We start from the raw sequence: 23,933 nt of genomic DNA, 5'->3' as shown, positions 1-23,933 counted from the left end.
AACCTTGCGCTTTCAGGCCTTAGCTCTTACACAAGACACAAGTGATCAAATACAACAGGCTCCTTACCAGACACACTGATAAGATACAGACTGGAAGGGGGTGACTGAACCATCAACTAAGATATTCTGGCCTTCAATCATTTGCTTTTTCAGCCATTGTAGGGAGTGGACAATTGAGTAATGGTAATAATTAGGAAAAATAATGATTATCTTCATTCTTTCTAATTCTGAAAGAGGATAGGTAATTTAATGCACTAGGATTGTAAACTTCTTCAACTTGACTTTTTTTTTTTTTTTCCTCAGCCCTGGAATGTGATTGGAAAACACCCTCAGAAGAGAGCTAGTCAAAGGAGCAGTGTCTTGAAAAGTACTGTTTTGAATCAAGAGAAGAGATTAGGGAAAAGAAAAAAAGATCTATTTGGAGAACAAAGGAATGCAGGTAGGAATAATTAATGTAAACCAATGAAAAGAGTTACAGGAGTAGGAAAAAGAAATAATGAAGATAAGATTGTCAGATTAAACATGTAAGCAAGAATCAAAATGAAGACATTCTCATCTAATTTTGAAGGTCAAGGTTATGGTGATGGATGGTGGTTTAGTTGCTAAGACGTGTCCAACTCTTGAGACCCCATGGACCATAGCCCACCAGACTCCTGTGTCCATAGGCATTCTCCAGGCAAGAATACTGGAGTGGGTTGTCGTTTCCTTCTCCAGGGGATCTTACTGACACAGGAATCAAACTCAGGTCTCAAAGAGAAATTATCTTGCAGTAGAAGGAAGAGAGTACCTTCACAGTAGCGTTCTAAAAGATGACACACTACAAAGGACAGCAGGAACACAGATTGAATTGCATGAAAGTAAAATTTGGATTGGAAGAAAAACTGATATAAAGGAAGGTAATTCAGTCACTTTGAATATTATATTTTTTTAGTTCAGGAAGAAGTTAGAGGAAAAATAATTACTGTGTTTTCTATCCAACTAAGCAGGGACCTAGGGGACAAAATCTTACATGTAATGGAGACAGATATAGGATGGACAAAACAGCACAATAGAAAATATGGGTTAGTGTGGATTATTTGCATCCCACCTGTAGTCAAAGACACTAAGAAGGAAAATGGTAGAAGGAAAATGGTACCTTGGATTTCCTCTTGGACACAGATGAGAATTCAATACTGAAGATGTGCAATAAGCATTAGAACAAAAATGGGAAAGGGAAAAAAAGTTCATCTTCTTCCTCTCTTTTCTTTCTTTGATCTTCAATTTTTAGCTACTTTTGCTAAATTTTGAGAAATAGCTACAGAACAAAATCTCAGTACTCCGGCAAGTTTAATAGTATAGTACTGGTATGGAGCAATTAATGATCTAATTTGCTTCGGATTATCTGCTTGCGAATGTAACAACATCTCAACTGTCATGCAAAGAACTCATACTGTGTAAGCACCTCAGAAGACGGAGATTGGATCTATGCCTGCTGGGCAACAGAGTCTATACCACACACTGAATGAGCTCAGTCCTTATATTTTGTTCTAACACTAATGGATACATTTCTCCCCCCAGTGATTACTGGAAATATTTTTACCAAGATCAACCACATAATGACCATGGAAGGATGATAAAGTCCTTAAAAACAAGGCAGCCCCCAAGACTGCAACAGAGGCGTAGGGCAAACCTACCTTTTATAAAGAAGAATAGCTATGACAATGCAGATGATAAAGACCACTGCGAGCACAGGACCTACAACCCAAATCAAGCCTTCTTCTTCATCTGTGATTGGCTGTGGATCCAAATCCATTGACACAACAGGATCAGAGTAAGGGCTGGTTGCATACATCTTCTGAGGAAAAACAGAGTCTATGTTAGTTATAAAATAATGACTTTCTAGACAGTGTCTTTAGCATTAGAAGAAGCAAAGATTCAAGACATTATGGATTTGATGATAGTAGTTTTACACTATGTAAAAGGTGGAGGGAAAGGAAGAAAAAAGGTTTTGCAATCTAAATTTCTTTATAAAGTTATTTCATAATGAAATAATTTTTGATAGTATTCATTTTCATAGATACCTTTTCACTGGGATCTATATATTGGAATAGTAAACGATCTTATGAAGTGTAAGTACCAGTAAATTAACCAATCACAAAATATTCAATGAGCAACTTACATTGTGCCAATGTATTACATACAATATGAAAAATAAAAATATATAGTTCCAACTCAAGATATAATCACTCAGTAAATACTTACTTATATAGCAAAATATAAGTATTTCATTAAATATTATATTATGAAATATATATTATACATTATATACTATATATAATATTTATATGTGCAGTCTTAAGTATTGCACATTAAAGTCTAAAACGTCAAAAGAAAAGTTCAGTGATCAAATTATATAGATGAAAGATATATGAAAGTGATAATATGGCTTTCTAGAACATAAAATTTTGAGGACTTAAAAGGATTTAGCAGTTTCTATATAATTTTATTACAGTACTGCTCAGAGGTTGATATGATTAGTCCCAATAGAAAACTGATAAAGAGAAAAGAAAACCTTATACACTGCTGAGGCTACTGTAAATTGGCACAGCTCTTATAGAAAGTAGTTCTTGGTTCCTCCAAATGTTAAAAATAAAACTACCATATAACCCAGCAATCCCACTCCTAGGTTTATATCTAAAGAAAATGAAATCACTGTCTCAAAGAGATATCTGCATACTTGTGTTCTCTGCAATACACTCACAGTATCTAACACATGGAAGCAACTTAAAAGTTTCTTTTGCATGAACGGACAAATAAAATGTGATTACGTATACACAGATATACATATGTACACAATGGGATATTATTTGGCCATCAAAAGGAGAAAATCCTGCCAAGATCTTCAACGACAGGGATGAATCTGCAGGGTATTATGCTAAGTACAATAAGCCAGCCAGCCAGAGAAATACACATTACAATATGAGAGTTCTGAGGATCTACTGTGCAGTAAGGTGACTATAGTAAAGAACACAGTATCATATACCTAAAAGTTACTGAGAGTAGATCTTAAACTTTCTCACCATATACACAAGGGAGTTACTTATCTTGATCTTGGTAATCATTCACAGTGTGTATATATAAATCAATATATAAAATCATCACAGTGTACATTTTAAATATGTACCACTATATTTGGCAATTAGTCCTCAGTACCATTGGAAAGATATATGCAAAAAAATTACTTGGTGAAGGAAGGGACTGAATATACATAAATTCTGCTTCTCTAATATCTAGTTTTGTTCTGTCCTATTTTAGATTATCTTAGAAGAAAATTCTCTTGATTCTGCCCCTCTTTAAAATACTGTCTTTTCCAATAGAGACCAGTCCACAGTCATGAGCTGCCCCACATCTTAAGAATAATCTAACAGCTCATACAGCTCAAAAAGAAACAACCCAATAAACAAATGGGCAGAAGACCTAAATAGACATTTCTCCAAAGAAGACATACAGATGACCAACAGGCACGTGAAAGGATGCTCAACATCACTAATTATTGGAGAAATGCAAGTCAAAACTACAATGAGCTATCACCTCACACTGATCGGAATGGCCATCATCAAAAAAATCTACAAATAATGAATGCTGGAAAGGGTGTGGAAAAGGGGAACCCTCTTACACTGTTGGTGGGAATGTGGACTGGAGTAGTCACTATGGAAAACAGTAAGGTGGTTCCATAGAAAACTAAAAATAGAATTACTATATGATCCAGCAGTCCCACTTCTTCATATTCAGAAAAAAACTATTTCAAAGACACATGCACCCCAGTGTCCACAGCAGCACTATTCACAATAGCCAAAACATGGAAACAAACAGCCTAATGTCCATCAACAGACGAATGGGTACAGAAGAAATGGTACATGTATAATGGAATATTCGGTTCAGTCGCTCAGTCGTGTCTGACTCTCTGCAACCCCATGAATCACAGCATGCCAGGCCTCCCTGTCCATCACAAACTCCCAGAGTTCACCCAAACTCATGTCCATCGAGTTGGTGATGCCATCCAGCCATCTCACTCAGCCATAAAAAGGAATGTGCTAAGTCACTTCTGTCGTGTCCGACTCTTTACAACCCCATGGACTGTAGCCCACCAGGCTCCTCTGCCCATGGGATCTGCCAGGCAAGAATACTGCAGTGGGTTGCCATGCCCTTCTCCAGAAAAAGGAATGAAACTGCCATTTTCAGCAACATAGAGGGACCTAGAGATTATTATACTAAGTGAAATAAGTCCGACAAAGTGTTACCATATGATAACACTTACATGGGGAACCCAAAATATGACACAAATCAATCTATCTTTGAAGCAGAAATGGATTCACAGACACAGAGAACAGATTTGTGTTACCAAGGGGAGGAGAGGAGGGTTGGATGGGGAGTTTGGGGTTAGTAGATGCAAACTATTACATTTAGAATGGATAGACAATAAGGTCTTACTGTATATAGCCGGGAACTATATTCAATCTCCTGGGATAAACCAAAATGAAACAGAATGTACCTACATATGTTTATGTATATACATATATACACACTCACAACTGCCATTGCAAGAGACGCAGGTTCAATTCTGGGTTGGGAAGATGCCCTGGAGAAGGAGATGGCAACCTACTCCAGAAATCCCATGGACAGAGGAGCCTGGCAGGCTAGAGTCCATAGGATCACAAAGGGTTAGACATGACTCAGCAACTAATCAACAACTCTCTCTCTCTCTTTCTCTCTCTCTCTCTCTCTATATACACACATGTATATGTATATATATATTCTGTAACTGAGGTACTAGCTGTACAGCAGAAATTAATACAACATTGTAAATCAACTATTATTTCAATTAAAAAGAAAACCTGTTTCTCCTCTTCTCACTCGAGCACCACCACTGATCCTATTTTCTCATTTGCTAATCTCACCTTATACAGTTCTTACACATCCAGACACCTTTTCCAGATTAGCCACAGTTGACCAAGCCTTTTTAAAAAACTTTTTCCTTTCTGATTGACAAGGGATTAACTTCCAAATTAAACAGTTGATACAGCTTGATATCAAAGAAACAAACAACCCAATTAAAAAAGGGCAGAAGATTCAAATAGACATTTCCCCAAAGAAGACATACAGATGGCGAAGTGGCACATGAAAAAAAATGCTCAACAGTGCTAATTATTAGAGACAAATCTTAACTAGAATGAGGTATCCACCTCACACCAATCAGAATGGCCATCACCAAAAAGTCTACAAATAAACAAACACTCCTGTACTGGTCGGTGAGCACGTCAACTGCAGCCAGTGGAGAACAGAACTGTGGAGGGGCCTTAAAAAACTGAGAATAGAACTACCATATAACACAGTGACCCTACTCTAAGACATTTATCCAGAGAAAAGTATAATTCAAAAAATTACATACATGGCAATGTCTACTGCAGCACTATTTACAATAGCCAAGACATGTGAGTAACTTAAACGTTGCTGGATAAATTAATAAAGAATACATATATACATACGTCAAAATATTACTCATGCATAAAAAAGATCAAAATAATGCCATTTGCAGCAAAATGGCTGGACCTAGAGATTATACTGATCGAAGAAAGTTGGAAAGAGAAAGACAAATATCATAACACTCCATATGTGGAAGCTAATTAAAAAAAAATTATACAAATGACCCTATTTAGAAAACAGAAATAGACTCACAGGCATAGAAAAAAACCTACGGTTACCAAAGGGGAAAGAAGCAGGAGACGGATAAATTAGTTAGGGACTACTGTATACAAAATAGATAACCAACAAAGACTGGGAACTCTACTCAATATCTTGTGCTAATCTATAAGGGAAAATAATCCGAACTGGAATAGATACGTGTAGGTATGTACAACAGAATCACTTTGCTATACAACTGAAACTAACACACTGTAAATTAGCTATTCTAGAATTAAAAACAATAAAAACGCTCTCTTTTGGTTCTAATTCTATACTCAACAGATCCTTCCTGATCTTTCCAACTGACTATGTCTTGTTAACTGTTTCTGAATCCATCTTATGAGCCAGTATTCTTAAATTCTATTCTCTGCCATCTCTTTTTCACTCCTGTGTAGCAAGGTGACCCTAAGCTTTAACTTCCAACCACCATGTAGATCACTTCCCCATTAATGGTCCTGAACTTAGTAACTCTGCTAAGTCCCACCTTCATTTCCAAATTCAATTCCTAGAGATTCCTAAATCTATCCTCAAATTAAGAACTTCAGGTTATTTTTCTGCTTTCCAGATATACCCTCCTTTTGACTTGCTAATTTCTCTTTCTTCTCAACATCTAGGAATGAAAACTTAATGATTTTATCTCATCAGTTCCCTCCAGTCTCAGCCCTCAGGTTGTCCTTCCATTGGCATAGTACCACTTTTCTCATTATCTCATTCATGTTCACCCAAACCGTACCAAGTTCTTTCCATTAGAAGTCTCTACTGCTACTAGAGCTATTATGCTAAACTGCAGCTGTAAAACCTTCAGGAGGCTCTCTGGTGATTCCTAAATAAAAATCAGATATCTTAGCATTAGTCTTAAGGGCCTCCACAATTTTTTTTTTTTAACTTTACCACATATAACATCAGTTCAGTTCACTTCAGTCATTCAGTCGTGTCTGGCTCTCTGTGACCCCATGAACCGCAGCATGCTAGGCCTCCCTGTCCAACACCAACTCCCAGAGTTTACCCAAACTCATGTCCATTCAGTTGGTGATGCCATCCAATCACCTCACCCTCTGTGGTCACCTTCTCCTCCTGCCCTCAGTCTTTCCCAGCATCAGGGTCCTTTCAAATGAGTCAGCTCTTTGCATCAGGTGGCCAAAGTACTGGAGTTTCAGCTTCAGCATCAGTCCTTCCAATGAACACCCAGGACTGATCTCCCTCAGGATGCACTGGTTGGATCTCCTTGCATTCCAAGGGACTCTCAAGAGTCTTCTCCAACACCACAGTTCAAAAGGATCAATTCTTCGATGCTCAGCTTTCTTCACAGTCCAACTCTCGCACCCACACATAACTACTGGAAAAACCATAGCCTTGACTAGACGGACCTTTGTTGGCAAAGTAAAGTCTCTGCCTTTTAATATGCTATCTAGGTTGGTAATGACTTTCCTTCCAAGGTGTAAGCATCTTTTAATTTCATGGCTGCAATCACCATCTGCAGTGATTTTGGAGCCCCCAAAAATAAAGTCAGCCACTGTTTCCCCATCTATTTGCCATAAAGTGATGGGACCAGATGCCATGATCTTAGTTTTCTGAATGTGGAGCTTTAAGCCAGCTTTTTCACTGTCCTCTTTCACTTTCATCAAGAGGCTCTTTAGTTCTTCCTCACTTGCTGCCATAAGGGTGGTATCATCTGCATATCTGAGGTTATTGATATTTCTCCCCCCAATCTTGATTCCAGCGTGTGTTTCATCCAGCCCAGAGTTTCTCATGATGCAGCATTTCTCTGCATATAAGTTGAATAAGCAGGGTGACAATATACAGCCTTGACGTACTCCTTTTCCTATTTGGAACCAGTCTGTTCCATGTCCAGTTCTGACTGTTGCTTCCTGACCTGCATACAGGTTTCTCAAGAGGCAGGTCAGGGGGTCTGGTATTCCCATCTCTTTCAGAATTTTCCACAGTGTATTGTGATCCACACAGTCAAAGGTTTTGGCATAGTCAATAAAGCAGAAATAGATGTTTTTCTGGAACTCTCTTGCTTTAACATATTCTATAAAAATAGACGTCTTGCTACTACTACCAAAATGCTCTATTTTCTCTTTGCTGTCTCCAGTTCCATAACATTTAGCTCCTGAAATTCAACTCATCTTCAACACCTCATTTAAATTTTGTCTCCGTTGAAGCTCTCTCTCCTTAACTGGAAATAATCAGTCATTTCACAAAACATAAGTAAAGTAATTTTAACAATCTGAGGTAGTCCTATTTGTTTTTTAATGGTAGTGGTCAAACTCTATTGTGTTTTGATCTGTGTATATGCATTATTTTCTTTAATGAAACTATAAACTCCTTGAAGGTACAGATTTAGATACAGTTTTTGTTTGTATGCTTAAAGCAGCCAGTACAGAACTTTTGCATTTAGTGGGTTCCCAGAAAATCTTTGTTGAATAAAATGCTCATTTTTGTCAAATGACTGACATTATTAAAACATGAGACAGTGTACTTATTTTTCCATGATCAGTACATATACTTATTTTCAGTCTGCATTTTTAAAAAAGTAGGGCATATTTTCTGAATTTAAGTAGGACAAGCTCAGCAGTCATTCTGGAGAATACATGCCCACTAAATGCATATATGCTAGTCTCCTTTCCCATTTTCCTCAATATGTCCAAGAAAAAGATTGACTTGAGTTTCAGATTTTCCATTGGCCTCAAAAGATTAAAAACTCAATATATTCCAAACCTTCTTAGAAGTAGATAAAAAAGGAAAGATATGTACAGTATAAGAATTTATACAAAGGACTTGGCAAATACATTCTATATCCAAGAAACATGACTCTTTATATAATCGTTTTGCTTTAAATTTTCCCCTATTCTGTAGGTCACATTCAAACTATTTGGGAGACTGAAGTAAGCAAAACTCTGTGATGTGAACTTCTCTACCAAGAGCCTTTGAGATAATAATCTTGATTAGTCAAGACAGAAATCTAACCAGAGATTTTTCCCAAAGTGCATTGACTTCCAACCCAAACCAGGAAACAAGAGACATGTGAAAATTAAAAGAAAAATGTAAAATTATACCAATCGTATGAAAAGCAGATTTGTTCAGTATGTGGGGGTAATGGAAAAGGCTACATGTTAGTCATTCTAAACCAGTCCTTTGATACTCTTAATGAGGCAGTTAATTGGGGGACAGCTCACGTCACTGGTGGGAAGGTAGATATTTTCTGTATCCAAATTACTATCCCATCCTTTCATCACTTATGGAAATCTGGAGTTTACAAAAGACTGTATCACTACAAGAGCATTATATTAGTTGAATGCAAGTCTCTTCTAATAAATGCTGACATGAAAACATAGAAAACAAAGGAAATACTGTTAGTTTTGAAAGTGATGTAGAAAAAGATGATGAAGAAAGGGGCAATTTAGACAACTTATATTTGGAAAGAAATGCTAATTATAAAATTTATTCATATGGTGATAATTTCCAATACTAGTAGAAACATTTGGGAGACATTAGAAACAAGAGTCTCTGACAGTGCATGATCTGGTGAACTTCCTTTTCACTGGAGTCTCTGATCTACCTCAATGCTCTGAACTTGCTTTAGGAAATGTCCTAGAGCTATTTAAAGAAAATAATTTTAAAAAAGAATATGATTCCAGCATCCCATGCCCTTGATGCTGTGACTGAAAACCTTCAACTAGAAAGAGAAAGCGTATCCGTACATTAAAATTCCAGGAAGCCTGTCACTTTGTTTTCAAGTGACACCCTGCGTACAAAGGTAAACCAGGCAGAAAGGCTGCCTTTGTGTTTTGATTTTCCACGAGGGAATTCCTTCAGTCATTTGAAGAGAAGCCCCACTGTATATGCTAATACCTGATGTGGAGAAATCTTTGATATATCTTAGACTTCCTACAGAGGGCAAGGGCCTGGCTCTACCTAATTGCCATACCTGTCAGTTTTAGGCCCCCAAAGAAGATATAGTTTAGAATATATACATTAAATGTTAATGTGACCAGCCACTTCAAAATCTACCTCCCTCGCATCTACATTCTCGCCCTCTCTCTCTGTCTTTTTAACATTCAAAGCAGCTGAAGCACAAAACAACGTAAGAGCAAGATGGATTACATAAAAGAAGACAACTCGTTATTTAGAGCACCTTGGGAATCCTCTATTTTATTGAATTATTTTCTAACTTCCTTGGCTTTTCACTGATAAAGTCACTGGTAAATTGCTATAATTTAAGATACAGGCTATGCTTGCCTTTTCCTAGAAAGAACTTCCCTTGAATCTGGGCAGAAAGCACCATGGGCCCACTGGCTGTTCTAGGAGAATAAAATACATATGATCACCACTCCCCTCTTAGTGGATCTTTTCAAATACTTGGAAATATACTATGTTTAATCTCAGAGTTTGTTAGTTCCTATTGTAATCACACAGGCTAAGGTCTATTAGGTATTTTGCAACAACATACCTAGTTTTAAATACACACACACACACACACACACACACATATTTGAGAACAGTCAGTTTAAGAGGATAAGCAATGAGAAAAGAGATGAGCAATGATAGCTGTCACCTTTCTATCCAGACGTGTGTCACATTAAGATTCCTATAAAAGGCATCCAAATTGAAAAGGAAGAAGTAAAACTGTCACTATATTAGATGATATTATAGTATATATAGAAAACCCTCATGTCTCAACTAAAAATATTATTAGTAGTAAATGAATTCAATAAATTTGCAGGATACAAAATTAATATACAGAAATTTGTTGCTCTTCTATATACAAATAATGAACTATCAGAGAAAGCAAGAAAACAATCCTGTTTAAAACTGCATCAGAAAGAATATAAAACCTAGGAATAAACTTAACCAAGGAGGTGAAGGACCTATACTCTGAAGACCTATACTATAAAACACTGATGAAAGAATTTGAAAATGATAAAAAGAATTGGGATGATGTCACATGTCCTAGGATTGGAAGAACTAATATTATAAAATGTCCAAACTACTGAAGGTAATCCACAGACTTAATGCAAACCCTATCAAATTACCCATGGCGTTTTTCACAGATCCAAAACCAAATAACCCTAAAATTTATATGAAACGACAAAAGATTCTGAAAAGCCAAAACGATATTGAGAAAAAAAAAAAGAACAAAGCTAGATGAATCATGCTCCTTGACTTCAGACTACATTATAAAGCTGTAGTAATCAAAATCTCATGGTATTGGCAGAAAAACAGACTAATAGATCAATGGAAAAGAAAACAGACTCGAGAAATAAGTCCATGCACCTGTGGTAAACTATTTTACCACAGAAGTGAGAATATATAATGGAGAAAAGATAGTCTTTTCAATAAGTAGTGCTGGGACAGCTGCTGCTGCTGCTGCTAAGTCGCTTCAGTCGTGTCCGACTCTGTGTGACCCCATAGACGGCAGCCCACCAGGCTCCCCGGTCCCTGGGATTCTCCAGGCAAGAACACTGGAGTGGGGTGCCATTGCCTTCTCCAACGCATGAAAGTGAAAAATGAAAGTGAAGTCGCTCAGTCGTGTCCGACTCTGAGCGACCCCATGGACTGCAGCCCACCAGGCTCCTCTATCCATAGGATTTTCCAGGAAAGCTAGACAATTACATATAAATGAATGAGATTAGAACATTCCCTCACTTATTCCCTCCCTTACTGTATCCAAAATAATCTTAAAATTGATTAAGGACCTAAATGTAAGACCTGAAACCAGAAAACTCCTAGAAGAGAATATAGGCAGGAAATACACAAATCATATCTTTTTTTTAATCTCTTAAGGCCAAAGAAATAAAAAAGGAAAAAAAGGACCTAATTAAACTTTGCACAGCAAAGACATCCATCAACAAAACAAGATAACCTACTGAAAGAGAGAAAAATATTTGCAAATGACAAGACTGCTAACTACTTAGTATCCAAAATACAGGGCTTCCCTGGTAAAGAATTTGCCTGCAATGTGGGAGACCTGGGTTTGATCCCTGCATAGGGAAGATTCCCTGGAGAAGAGAATGGCAACCCACTCCAGTATTCTTGCCTGGAGAATTCCATGTACAGAAGAGCCTGGCAGGCTACAGTCCATGGGATTGCAAAAAGCTGGACAGGACTGAACGACTTTTACCTCACCTCACCTTATCCAAAATATAAACAGCTCATACAACTCAGTATTAAAAAAAAAAAAGATAATCATGTTAAAAATGAGCAGAATACCTAAATAGACACGGTTTTGAAAGAAGACATACAGACAACAGTCACATGAAGGGATGCTCAACATCTCTAATCATTACAGGTGAATGAGTCAAGAAAATATGATCTACATATATACACATATGTGTGTGTGTGTATATATGTATATATACACACATACATAAATATATATATATAATGGAATATTACTCAGTCATAAAAAATGAATCCATTTTAAACAACATGGATGACCCTAGGAAGAATCATGCTTAGTGAAATAAGTCAGAAAGAAAAAGACAAATACCATATGATATCACTTACATGAAGATTCTAAAATAGTAAAACAAGTTAATGAAACAAAACAGAAACAGACTCACAGATATAAAGAACAGACTAGGGGTTACCAGTGGAGAGTGAGAAGGCACTTGCGGCAAGATGGGGGTCTTGGATTAAGACATACAAATGCCAGAAGAAGAAAAAAACAAACAAGAAACAAACAGCACCATGCACTATTGATCTGGACTTCATAAACTAGAAAGCCACTAAATGTCCTGTGATTAGAGACACAGCGTTATTTGTAATGAAATCACAATCAGATTACTCAGCAACATTCAAAGAGTAGACAGCCTGTTACTACATTTAAGTTACATCTCACGAGAAACAATTAGGATGCATGGAGCTCCATATCCCCACATTCTGGTAAAAAACGTATTTAAGAATACCATAGAAAATAAGATGGACGCCATCACATTTCACTTACAGACTCTGCGTGTTCCATCACTGCTAACACGAAGAAGACATATTCTTGACCACTTTGGAGTTGCTTGTTTGTAAATCCACCATAATGTTTGTCATCCCCCAGGGTGAACTCGGTGGGAAGGACATCAAAATGAGCGGCAATATATGGCTTTAATTCAACTTCTCTTCCATGACGGAGGCTTCTGCGTTTCCTAGATATCTCTTTAAGCAACTTAAAGAAAAAAAGTGGGAAACAGAGAAAGAAATGTAAACAACAATAACCCAACTTAATGACAGTTTAATAAGGGAAATTAATTCAGGGCTGGGAACCACCCAAATACAATGTGTCCACTTCTCATGCGTGTCAGCATTACTAAATCTCAGTCTGCCTTCCAAACGCCTGCCCTGCTGGTAAGGTAAGACACTGGATTGCAGTTGCAAGGCTCAGGCTATAAACACAGCACAATTAGATCCATTACTGGTAGCTCACATCATTGTCCACTCTAATGAAATCCTTTCAAGGGACAAGAAAGCATTACAACTTGTCTATGGAAAAAAAGTCAGTTTGATTCACAAAAGCCTGTCATGCAGGCTTTATCACTGTGATTTATTAAACAAGTACTAACCTCAGATAAAGTCAAAGACCAACATTTTGAAGAGATTAGTACCATGTTAGATTGCTTTTAGTAATGACATAATTTGTATGATGTATAGTCCCTCAAATAAGCATAAAATAGACTTTGATGACCAATTTTTAATTAACGTTTTAAACAGACATTGTCATTTAACAATTTTTGGCTTGACTTGTCTCCTTGATTAACCATTTAGGGTACAATTCCTTGCATTTATCATGACAGCAAGTTTTTTCAGAGCTAACAGCTCTCTGGAGATGTTAAATTATCTAGCTAGGTGATAAAGGCAGGTTAGAGATAAAATAATTATATTACCCAGAACAAAACAAACATAAACATGCATATACACAAATCCTTCATGTATTTTGAAAAGGAACAAAAAAGTACAAATTATGGTTTGACACTCTATTGTTTTTGCAGTCACTATTTGGAGAAAATCATGTTAATGATATGACAATTTCAACAGGATGACTAAGTTCTCTCTGCTCCCATTAAATATTGATATTTTATAGGGCTTAGGGAAAGTTTATAGCAGTCTGAGATGCCTTTGAATATGAGAGGCAACTTAAATGTTTTTTTGAAAGAATGCTGATTTATTTTACTACCTCTATAGAGAAGACTGTGTATCTGAGACCTTACACAATGAAGGCCAGGCTTCTGAAATAGTAACAGCTGCAGACTATACACACGCAAATACCAAGAGCTTCTGTTAGGAACCTGATGGTAAACTTGTCTCTAACGCAAAGTTGTAAATGCGCTAAGCTGGTCAAAATTATAATCTAAAAATGTAAAAGTTACTCTTTTGGTTATATATATAATTTGTGCCCATGTTATTGAATATTTAATTTATAATGTTCTCAAATCTGTTAAAATTTGAGTTTATTGATACAATTAAAATTATTTAATATGTAAGCTCTTTTATGAAAACCACAGTAGACTTCTTAAGTAAAATTGGACCATCTGATGATAAATTCAGATAGACTGATCAGTTATGGACCAGCTGGCCTAAAATAAAGCTAGTCTAGAAATATAGCACTATCTTTCAATCCTGTTGTCAAATTTAGGTTTTCTTATAATAATGATAATGGCAATAACAATTGTATTTGTTAAGTATTTACTAGGTGCCAGGCACCATTCTCAAGAGACTAAACATAGCGTATTTCATTTACTCATAAAAACTCTATAAGATAGATTATTATTACCTCTATATAAATGAGGAAACTGAGGCACAATAGAAAGTAATAATATTGGATTCAATTGGTACAATGAAATTATTTGTAAGAAATTTTTTACAACCATATTTTTGTTTAGTTGGAGGCTGCACAATATAAAAGAAACACAAATGCAACATTAGGCTAAATTACTACTCTTAATTGTTTTAACTGAGTCTATACTTAAATATATGATTTTTGTGTATCTGCTTTCATTAACACAGAAAAATGCATACTTTCTTTTTTTTCTGGATTCTTTAAATATTTTTTAAAATTCTTATGTAAATGTTTAATATATACTTGAAAAGTCACTACAAAAGTTCTTGTTGATATGTAGGAGATGAAGGGCCTCTACTTTGAGAAGGACAAATGCAGTACAGATGAGCTGAAAAGCTTTTTGAAGTTGGTTAATCAGAAACATTTACCATCAGTTGTTTATGCAACTGTGTCCCCTCTTCTACTTCACTGATCAAACCCTACCTTGATTTTATTCATACTTCAGATGTAGGCAACTGTCATAATTCATCCATATCACTGTCATGAGTGAGTACCTTTTGCTGGGGTTTCTTTAGAAGACTTACAGGAAGTACCTTAAAATATTTCAGTGTTTTGGTCCTCCTTAGACCCAATGCTGCCATTCCCTAAGGTCAAACCTGGAACCTTAGGCTGCCCTAATCTCTGTGGGATGCTTCCTGTGTTATACTTTAAATGGGTCAAGTGTGCTCAGATGACATGAGTGAGCCAATATGTTCAAGTTACAACCACAAATGACCACATTATTTTATAGCAAGCCTTTGAAGTACAATGCGATGAAAGCTTATGATATATTACAAGACTTGCCCTGAATTAAATATAACTAACATTTTTAGGAGTCATTCTGTCCAAAATTCATTTTGACTATCAAGGTCTGCTCTGCCCAGTCTGACCTTGACAACTAAGACTTCCAGTCTATGAATTTATTATGTGAAGATTATCCCCAGACAAAGGATAAATGAGCTCAGAAGACAATACTGAGAGTGACTGTGTTTAGAAAGCCTCTTGCTATTTTTATTGGGCCTCGATGTGAAGCACACATGTGGAAATCCCCTTAGGCCACCATTCTATTCGATGATAGGGTTTCAGTGATTTGAATTATAGGCCTTTCTAAAAAATCACTTGGTCAAATACATTTAAGAGAGGAACACAGCTTTGTCAAACCTGGCAGTACCAAGCTATAGATAAAATTACTACAATGCTTTTATTATCCATGGTAGGGGAAAAAAAACCCTGTCTGTAGGAATCAGAACCTGGATGAGTAAGCACAAAGTGAGGCCATAGCCTACTTTCATTTGTTCCCTCCACAATAGTTACAAGATGTACTGGAGGTAATTCCAGAAGATGTATCAAGGGCTTTAGTTTTTTATCAGAAATAATTTTCATTTTCCAGTCAATGCATATCTTATTTCTTCCACCATTAATTCTACAATGTGGTCTCAATTATATCAGTAACAAAAGTGGGAAAGAACCCATCCTGACCCCAAAATTTTGAATTAATAAATGTTCTTTATCGAACTATTATACAGATTAATGCACCACAACTTGTGGGATGATTAAAATGACCCTTTGTTATGGGAATCAGCAGCAGAGACCCATAGAATTTAATTGCAAGAAAGTTCAATGTCATATAGCTCTATACTTTAATCCATTAGAATTGCTGTACATTTTGGAGGTTAAAACCTGGCTATAAAAGAGAATCAGCCTGTTATTACTTACTATCAAATGGCTCTACTTCTAAGGAAAGCTTTTTTTTTTTTTTAAGTATTTGATATCATTTTTGGCTTGGATCTTAACTCCTTGGAAACTGTTTTTTTCAATAGATAGAGTCAGATTTTATAAGCTGCCTTTCCATTTTAAATCCAATTCCAACTGAATTCTATATTTTAGCTGAGAATTAATTAAAATAATAAAGAATATGTTAGGATTAACTGATGAGTTGCAAGTAAACCATGACTTGTTTCAAAATGTTTACAGAACAGCTCATCAACTGGCATTTGCAGATAGACTCCTCTGACAGCATAAAAAGGATTTTGTTCCTTTAATACCAGCAGAAAAAAAAAAGTAAAATATAAAGCCTAAATTACTTGACAACATTATAGAAATGTGCCTCATTTTACACTTCTTCAATGCTTATCTAATCACTACACCTTGACACAAAACACAGACCTAACCTTGAACTCATCTCCCATTCCAAACTTGATCAACTTGAAGTCAGATAAATGAAATGGGTGGTGGTGAGCCATACTTCTAGGGATGACATATGTTTGCCAAAAGAAGTTAACAGTCCTTATCTCTCAAGATCATAGTCTCCTTAGTACAGACATGAATGAAATAAACATCATCTCCCTGTAATACAGTTAGGAAATTTCTGCTTTTCTTTGCTTTGTATGAACTAATTTGATGGAGAGAAAATACCTAAGAATAACAGGTTGATTTAAAAGAGGTACAACATGCTGTAAATAAATTCAGTATATTAAAATATCAGATTTCCCCAAAGAGGGGCTTTGGGCTTTTTGACTTCTGAACTGATTCAGACTAGAATCATATTAAAATCATAAAAGTCTCTCCTTTATGGTATTTCAAAATGTGAATATGAAAAATTAGCTCTTGTTCTATATTGTATGTATTCACTTTCAAAAAAAGTTCTTTTTGCAAAAACAATACCAATGTACTTACTGTTGTTATTATAAGATTTTAGAAATTAAAATCATACTACTTTACGGTACTTTTGTACCATATTTCTTGCTCAGCTCAAAATTCTGTGATTTGTTTGCTCCTAAAGTTATATGCATTTTTGACTCTGAAATCCTATAAAATACAGAAGGAAGTAAAAATGTGCTAATCAGCACAATTCTGTCGGCAATTGGTCAAGAACACATAGTAGGTCAAGTGTTGAACTCTGGTGCAAACTGTAACTTAGCATTTTTAACAACCTCAACCACCACTGCACTAATGAAGTGGACCTTGGAATTCCTAACAGTGGTGATTAAGTCTTTGCTGACAATTCACTTCTCCTTCCACACCTCTGCATTATGCTTTACAAGGAGCAAGGGGCAAAATATTAAAGCCAACAAAGATTAGATAGGTTGTAAGCTTTACAGCAGCTTAATGTCTTTTAATTAAAGAAAAAGCTCTTTGTTGGGATCCCAAGAGGTTAACATGCCCATAGCACTGAACCATCCAACTAGGCAGTTGACCAGCCAGCCATGTAGGAGCTGATCCGCCCAGATCAGATGCTGAAAGGTCTCCATAGAGAGGAAAGATTTATTTTAAAAATTAAGTAACTAATCAAAGATACCACCCAAAACACAGTTTACCTCATCTAATTCCATTTCATCTGGACTCTCCCATGGCTTGATAAATTTCCCACGAGATTTCTTCAAAGGCACAATTATTATGTAGTAACCTCTGCACGAGAATAGACAGATAAAAATAAGGTTAGTTCAGAGGGAAAAGAAGATGGATATATCCTTAAATCTTCCACAGACCAGTGATTGAGATTGAAAGCAAATTATGATTATGGGGTGACTTGTCCATCAATGACAAATAACCACCAGTTTGTTCAATTTTAAAAACAACATGGGTAGACGTTTATGTGTAACTTCAATGATCTTGTATGGTAATATTACTATGGTTGACTGCCCTTTATTAGGTATCATAAACAGAAGAGAAAGAGTTTGTTAGTACCCTGTTGCTGGACACATGCAAGGCAGGTATATTGAAATCCACCACCAAAGGCTGCTGAGCCAAGAATTTTCTATAACATTAATTTATAAGAGGGTTTTTTAAAAAGAAGATGTGTAATAAAAATTACTCGGTGCTGTGCTGTGCTTAGTTGCTCAGTCATGTCCGACTCTGTGATCCCATGGACTGTAGTCTGCCAGGCTCCTCTGTCCATGGGGATTCTCCTGGCAAGAATACTGGAGTGGGTTGCCACGCCCTCCTCAAAAATTACTCTAAGCTCATACAAATGCCTGTACAGTGATGATGATTTTGTTTATACACCATATAAGTACTTTTTATTTGGAAAAAATAAAAGCATAAAAATTACTTGTCATCTCACAGTTATTAAATATATAAAGGCATAAAGGTTCTCCTCGCTTCCTACCCATCAAATTGCACATCTTAAGGTAGAACTCCAGAAATTTTGAGACAGTCACTATCTGAGGGTTTAAAAATAGATTTCAATATAATACACTTATAGGAAGAGACAAAAAGATTAATAAGCAAGGCCTCACATTGAGAATGGTCAACTTCACTTTATGTATAACAGTACCTGTCCCCAAACAGATACAGGTTATTTGTAAAATTATTTGACTTCTATATAGTGTATACTCTGCTCTTGTATTCACAGGCACTCTGTTCATACTGATTTTTGGTAGTTCCTATACAAAGACTTTGAACATAGATGTATAATAACAGCACATTAATCACTTCCTACTGTTCATGTATTATAGGAAATGCATAATTTCCCTTTGCCTTGTTTAAAAAAAAAATAACTTTAAGAACAGGTAACTGACCAAATAAATAAATAAAATTCATAGAGATGGAATAATTGCTCAAGATAAAACAGTAAGGGGATATAAGTGAAAGTGAAAGTGAAAGTCACTCAGTCATGTCTGACTCTGCGACCCCATGGACTATACAGTCCATGGAATTAGTCCATGGAATTCTCCAGGCCAGAATACTGGAGTGGGTAGCCGTTCCCTTCTCCAGGGGATCTTCCCAACCCAGGGGTCGAACTCAGGTCTCCCGCATTGCAGGTAGATTCTTTACCAGCTGAGCCACAAGGGAAGCCCAAGGGGAAATAAATCTATATATTATACCTACATACATACATTTACATATATGTGTACGTGTGTGTGTGCGTGCGTGTTGTGCTTAGTCAATCATGTCTGAATCTTTCCAACCCCATGGACTGTAGCCTGCCAGGTTCCTCTGTCCATGGGATTTCCCAGGCAAGAATACTGTAGTGGGTTGTTATTTCCTTCTCCAAGGTATCTTCCCAACCCAAGGATTGAACCCGCATCTGCTGCATTGTAAGCGGACTCTTTACCACTGAGCCACTGGGGAAGCCTGTGTGTGTGTGTGTGTGTGTGTGTGTGTGTGTGTGTGTGTGTAAACTATGGCAACAGTCTGCTTTTGTTTCATTTACTTTGTATCATAAAGCACGTGTGTGTGTGTGTGTGTGTGTGTGTGTGTGTAAACTATGGCAACAGTCTGCTTTTGTTTCATTTACTTTGTATCATAAAGCACTTCTTAGACTCTATAAATTTTGTGGAAATTTATTGTGGAAATGAACACCACCTTTAGAAGAGAAGGCTGCCACTCAGGAAAGGAATGAGAGCAGGATGGGCTCCATCAAGCTTGTGTCACATTCTATTACAGAGATTAATCACACTCACAGTAGCCTTCATTGTTCTTAAGGCAAAATCTGTAATAAACTCAGCAAATCCTTTGTGATTAAGAACTCCATTTCCATAAACAGAGTCTAGAGCAACTCTGTCCAGTATGGTAGCCGCTAGCCTCCAGTGGCTATCAAACACTTAAAATGTGGCTAGTCTGAACTGACAGCTCTATAAAAGACAATGGATTTCAAAAACTTAATATGAAAAATAAATGTAAAATATTATAGCAATATTTTTTAATAATGGTCACATGTTAAATGATAATATTCTGGATATATTGGGCTTCATAAAATATGTAATTAAAATTAATTACATCCATTTCTTTGTACTTTTCACCATACCTCCTAGAAAGTGTAATATTTCACATGTGGCTCTCATGACATTTGCTGGGCTGTGCAGATCTAGAGTGTTTCTAGTAAAGAATGTGGCATCTAGAGACACATCTAGCCCAGAATGTAGGTTCTGCCACTAATAAGCCGTGTGATCCCGGGTTGATCATCTAACATCTCTGAATCTCAGCTGCACATTCTGAAAATGTGAGTAAATAATATCAGACTTATTGAGGGAAAATGAATGAACACAAAGTGCTCAGAAGAGTGTGCATCATATAGCACTTAACAGAAGCCAGCTGCTACGGGCTGGTACTGACCATCATAGTGGGAGAGACGGATGAGAACGCAGACACAGGAGGACAGGGAAATTCCCTGAGATGCAGATTAAAGGACTTATCAAACTTTTTTTTTTTTCTCCCTGACCTAGAAATTCAAGTCAAACCAGACAGCACTAGCTGCATTCTCTCCATGGAGCTCTGAAGAACTCATCAGCAGGCTCATGGAATCGCATCACTTGGCCATCCGTTTTCTTTCCTACAAATAATCTTGATGAGCAAGGAGGGTAAGGAGAAGGAAGAGTAGAGTATATGAGTGAGGCCAATATCTTTTAGTTTATGATCCAGAGTAAGCTTCCTCCTCTTCCTGTCCTCCCACAACCTGAAGGAATTGCCAAACAAGTCCATCATGTTAAATCAGCTTGGAGAAGAATGACAGGGGCTGCAACCTAGCGTACAGAATGACACTGTGGCTGGACTTGATAAACACACTTGTCAGGGAAACTCTTGCTTTTCATTACCAACTGCACAAAGTCAGAATAGCTTCTCTTTGCCTAAAGCGATGATACTGCACACGATCAGGGAGTTCCCATTGTTTTCCTTCAGAATCTTCTAAATCCAGGTTAAGCTGATGAATTCTATTAATTTTGTTTCTGCTTCCATACTCTGAGTTGCCATTCTTGTACATGAAAAAAGAATTTGTTCTTTCTTCTGCAGCATTCCTTGACTACTCATGTCATTTATGGCTCAGATAAGATTTGAATAGCCTCCCCCATAACAATTAATTAACACTGTGGCCAGATATCCATAACCTTTTCTCTCCGAGATCTCTAAAGCATTCAACTAGGGCAGGCAATGTGGAACCTGCTTCAAAGTAGCTCTCACCTCCCGAAGAAATGAGGAGGAGGGGATTTGGAACTCCTGGGTCTAAGTCCATACATTTCAATTGTATTCTCAGCAATTACAATTTCATAAACAACCACCCATCTGCCTTTCATGAGGCTTAGCTGTCCCATCAGGATACTGCCTCCATTGTAGACTTCTCCAGCAGTGGCTCGTCAATTTACCCCCTCCCTCAGCCATGAACCAACGTTTAGGGCTTGGGGTTTCTTTCCCAGTTCCCTGTTGCTTCTTGTAGGTGTCTTTCCCTCCACACTTTTGCTACAGAATACAATGTGCACACATGTGTGTGTGCACGCTCAGACTTGTCTGACTTTTTGCAACAACATGGACTGTAGTAGCCTGCCAGGCTCCTCTGTCCATGGATACTCCAGGCAGAAATACTGGAGTGGGGTGCCATTTCCTACTCCAGGGTATCTTCCTGACCCAGGGACTGAACCCGTATCTCTTACATCTCCTGCATCAGCAGGCGGATTCTTTACCTCTGCACCACCTAGGAAGCCACCCCTCCCCAACCCCCCAAAAAAAACCCGGCCCCTTCTCTTGGAAGATTATACAATTCAGCTATGTTATGGTCTTCTCTTACAGATCTTTGCCATCTATTAACTTCTTCAGAATCTTCCTTATGTGGAAGTTTCTCCACCCACCCTGGGTTGATGGTCTTTTTTTTTCTTTTCCCCAAACTCTGCCATTATTTTGGGTGATTTAATCCTTCAGAGGGCTGGCCCACAAACCACCCAAGATTCAAAATTCCTTGAACTCTTTTGTTCCAAAACCCACATCCTCCACTCCACCTTAACTGAAATCTATCATTGCCTTTCTCTGTGCCTGAACACAAGGAGCGGAATACAGTTTGAAAAATCATGAACAGGGTAGAACGATGCTGTAAGTTCATATTCAGCAAACACAAATAGAAGTTCAACGCTGCCTGTCAATATGATGACCAGTTACCTAGTTTCAATATCCACAGAAAGTTTTTCAAACTTTCTTTCCTGGCCTCAAATCCTGGATGCTCATGCCTCTCTGCTACAAGATGGCTTTATGTCTTATATACAGAGAAAAAAAAAATTAGACAAGAATTCCCTCCCCCTCTAACAAACTACAAGACCACCTATATCTAGATGCAAACTGTAGTCTTTCTCATTGGTACAGTAGAAGGGCTGGCTCCACTTTTCAAGGTCAGTTACTTTTTCTTGAATTGGGTCCCACATCCCACTCTTAGGATGCTGACCATACATCATACTCCTTGCTGTTGTCGATTAGTCGCTAAGTTGTGCCTGATTCTTTGCAACCCCATGGACTGCAGCGTGCCAGGCATCCCTGTCCTTCATTATCTCCTGGAGTTTGCTCCCTTCTCCTCCCTTCAACCTTTCCCAGGATCAGGGTCTTTTCCAGTGAGTCGGTTCTTCACATCAGGTGGCCAAAGTACTGGAGCTTCAGCTTCAGCATCAGTACTTCCAATGATACTCAGGGTTGATTTCCTTTAGGACTGACTGGTTCTAGATTGCCATATGTCTGAATATCTCCACTCTCACTGGATTCTATCCATTAGCTTTCAATCACTGGAAGGACAAAGCAAACTGCATCCTGCTCCAGTCATCACTCTCTGCTACCTCTTGTGGCCCCAGTACTGAGAAGAACAGTCCTTGTTGTTCTCTAGGACTTTACCTTCCATTCCCTCCCCAGTCAACGGTGCTCTAGCTTCTGCCCCATCTGCCCCCTCATCACCTTCACCAGGGTCCTCAAGCTTGCATCAAAAGGAGAGTTTTAGACTCTCTTATTTGATCTGAGTATTCATAAGACCCTACAGGAAACATTTTCAGTTCTTCCTCTGTATCCAGCTCTCCTAGTTTTCTACTAAGATCTCTCACCATGTTAACATAAGCAGGATTTATTATCTGCTACCCAGCTTTTCAATAAGGGTGGAGCTCCTCAAGGATCTAGCCAATGATTTCTCTTTCCTTCCTCATTTCTTGCCATGTGATCTCACTCCAGTCAGGGAATCAGTTAATCCCTCAATGCAGATGATTTACAGATTCATATCTTCAGCTAAGAGGGCTCCTCTGAACTCCACAAGTGTCTCCCATTCCAACTTTATATTTCCATTTCTATGTCACAAAAGTACCTCAAATTTACTGTGGTTAAAATAAAACAACAGCAAAAAATATGGCTCCAAAATAAATCCTCTTTCAATACTGTACCATGATCGATTTTAGTGCATGCTGTAAACCTAGGTGTTATCACTGACGATCTGTGTTAACTCTCTCCCTCTCTCATACCCAAGTTACCATGAAACTCTACTGCTTCCAAACTCTCTATACTGCATTCACTTCTCCTCCTCCCTACTGCCACTGCTTCAGCTTTATTGCATTGTCTCATGCTTGGATTACTCCTAAATTTCTATCTCCATGGAATTTAACCTCCTTTAGTCCAATCTCTGAAATTTTACCATATTTTACAATAGAAAATTAACTGTAACATTTCCATTTTA

At 37.4% G+C, this 23,933-nt stretch overlaps 1 protein-coding gene across 24 annotated transcripts in view; it reads right to left on the bottom strand.

Annotated features, from left to right (window-relative positions):
* Positions 1 to 23,933, bottom strand: part of PTPRD (protein tyrosine phosphatase receptor type D) — a 2,527,413-nt gene that overhangs the window by 146,459 nt on the left and 2,357,021 nt on the right. For 16 of the 24 annotated variants that reach the window (XM_070794548.1, XM_070794556.1, XM_070794550.1 and 13 more), the window contains 3 exons: positions 17,845 to 17,935; positions 12,671 to 12,880; positions 1,674 to 1,834 (listed from right to left, as the gene is read on the bottom strand). In XM_070794548.1, coding sequence (XP_070650649.1) covers positions 1,674 to 1,834; positions 12,671 to 12,880; positions 17,845 to 17,935 — 462 coding nt within the window. The remainder of the gene's footprint in view (positions 1 to 1,673; positions 1,835 to 12,670; positions 12,881 to 17,844; positions 17,936 to 23,933) is intronic. The other 8 variants (XM_070794551.1, XM_070794552.1, XM_070794555.1 and 5 more) reach the window with 1 other exon arrangement.

The sequence above is a fragment of the Bos indicus genome, chromosome 8 (genome assembly GCF_029378745.1).
Source record: "Bos indicus isolate NIAB-ARS_2022 breed Sahiwal x Tharparkar chromosome 8, NIAB-ARS_B.indTharparkar_mat_pri_1.0, whole genome shotgun sequence".
Taxonomy (NCBI): Eukaryota; Metazoa; Chordata; class Mammalia; order Artiodactyla; family Bovidae; genus Bos; species Bos indicus.
The sequence above is the reverse complement of the archived record's forward strand: the minus strand, read 5'-3'. Positions and strand labels throughout refer to the sequence as shown.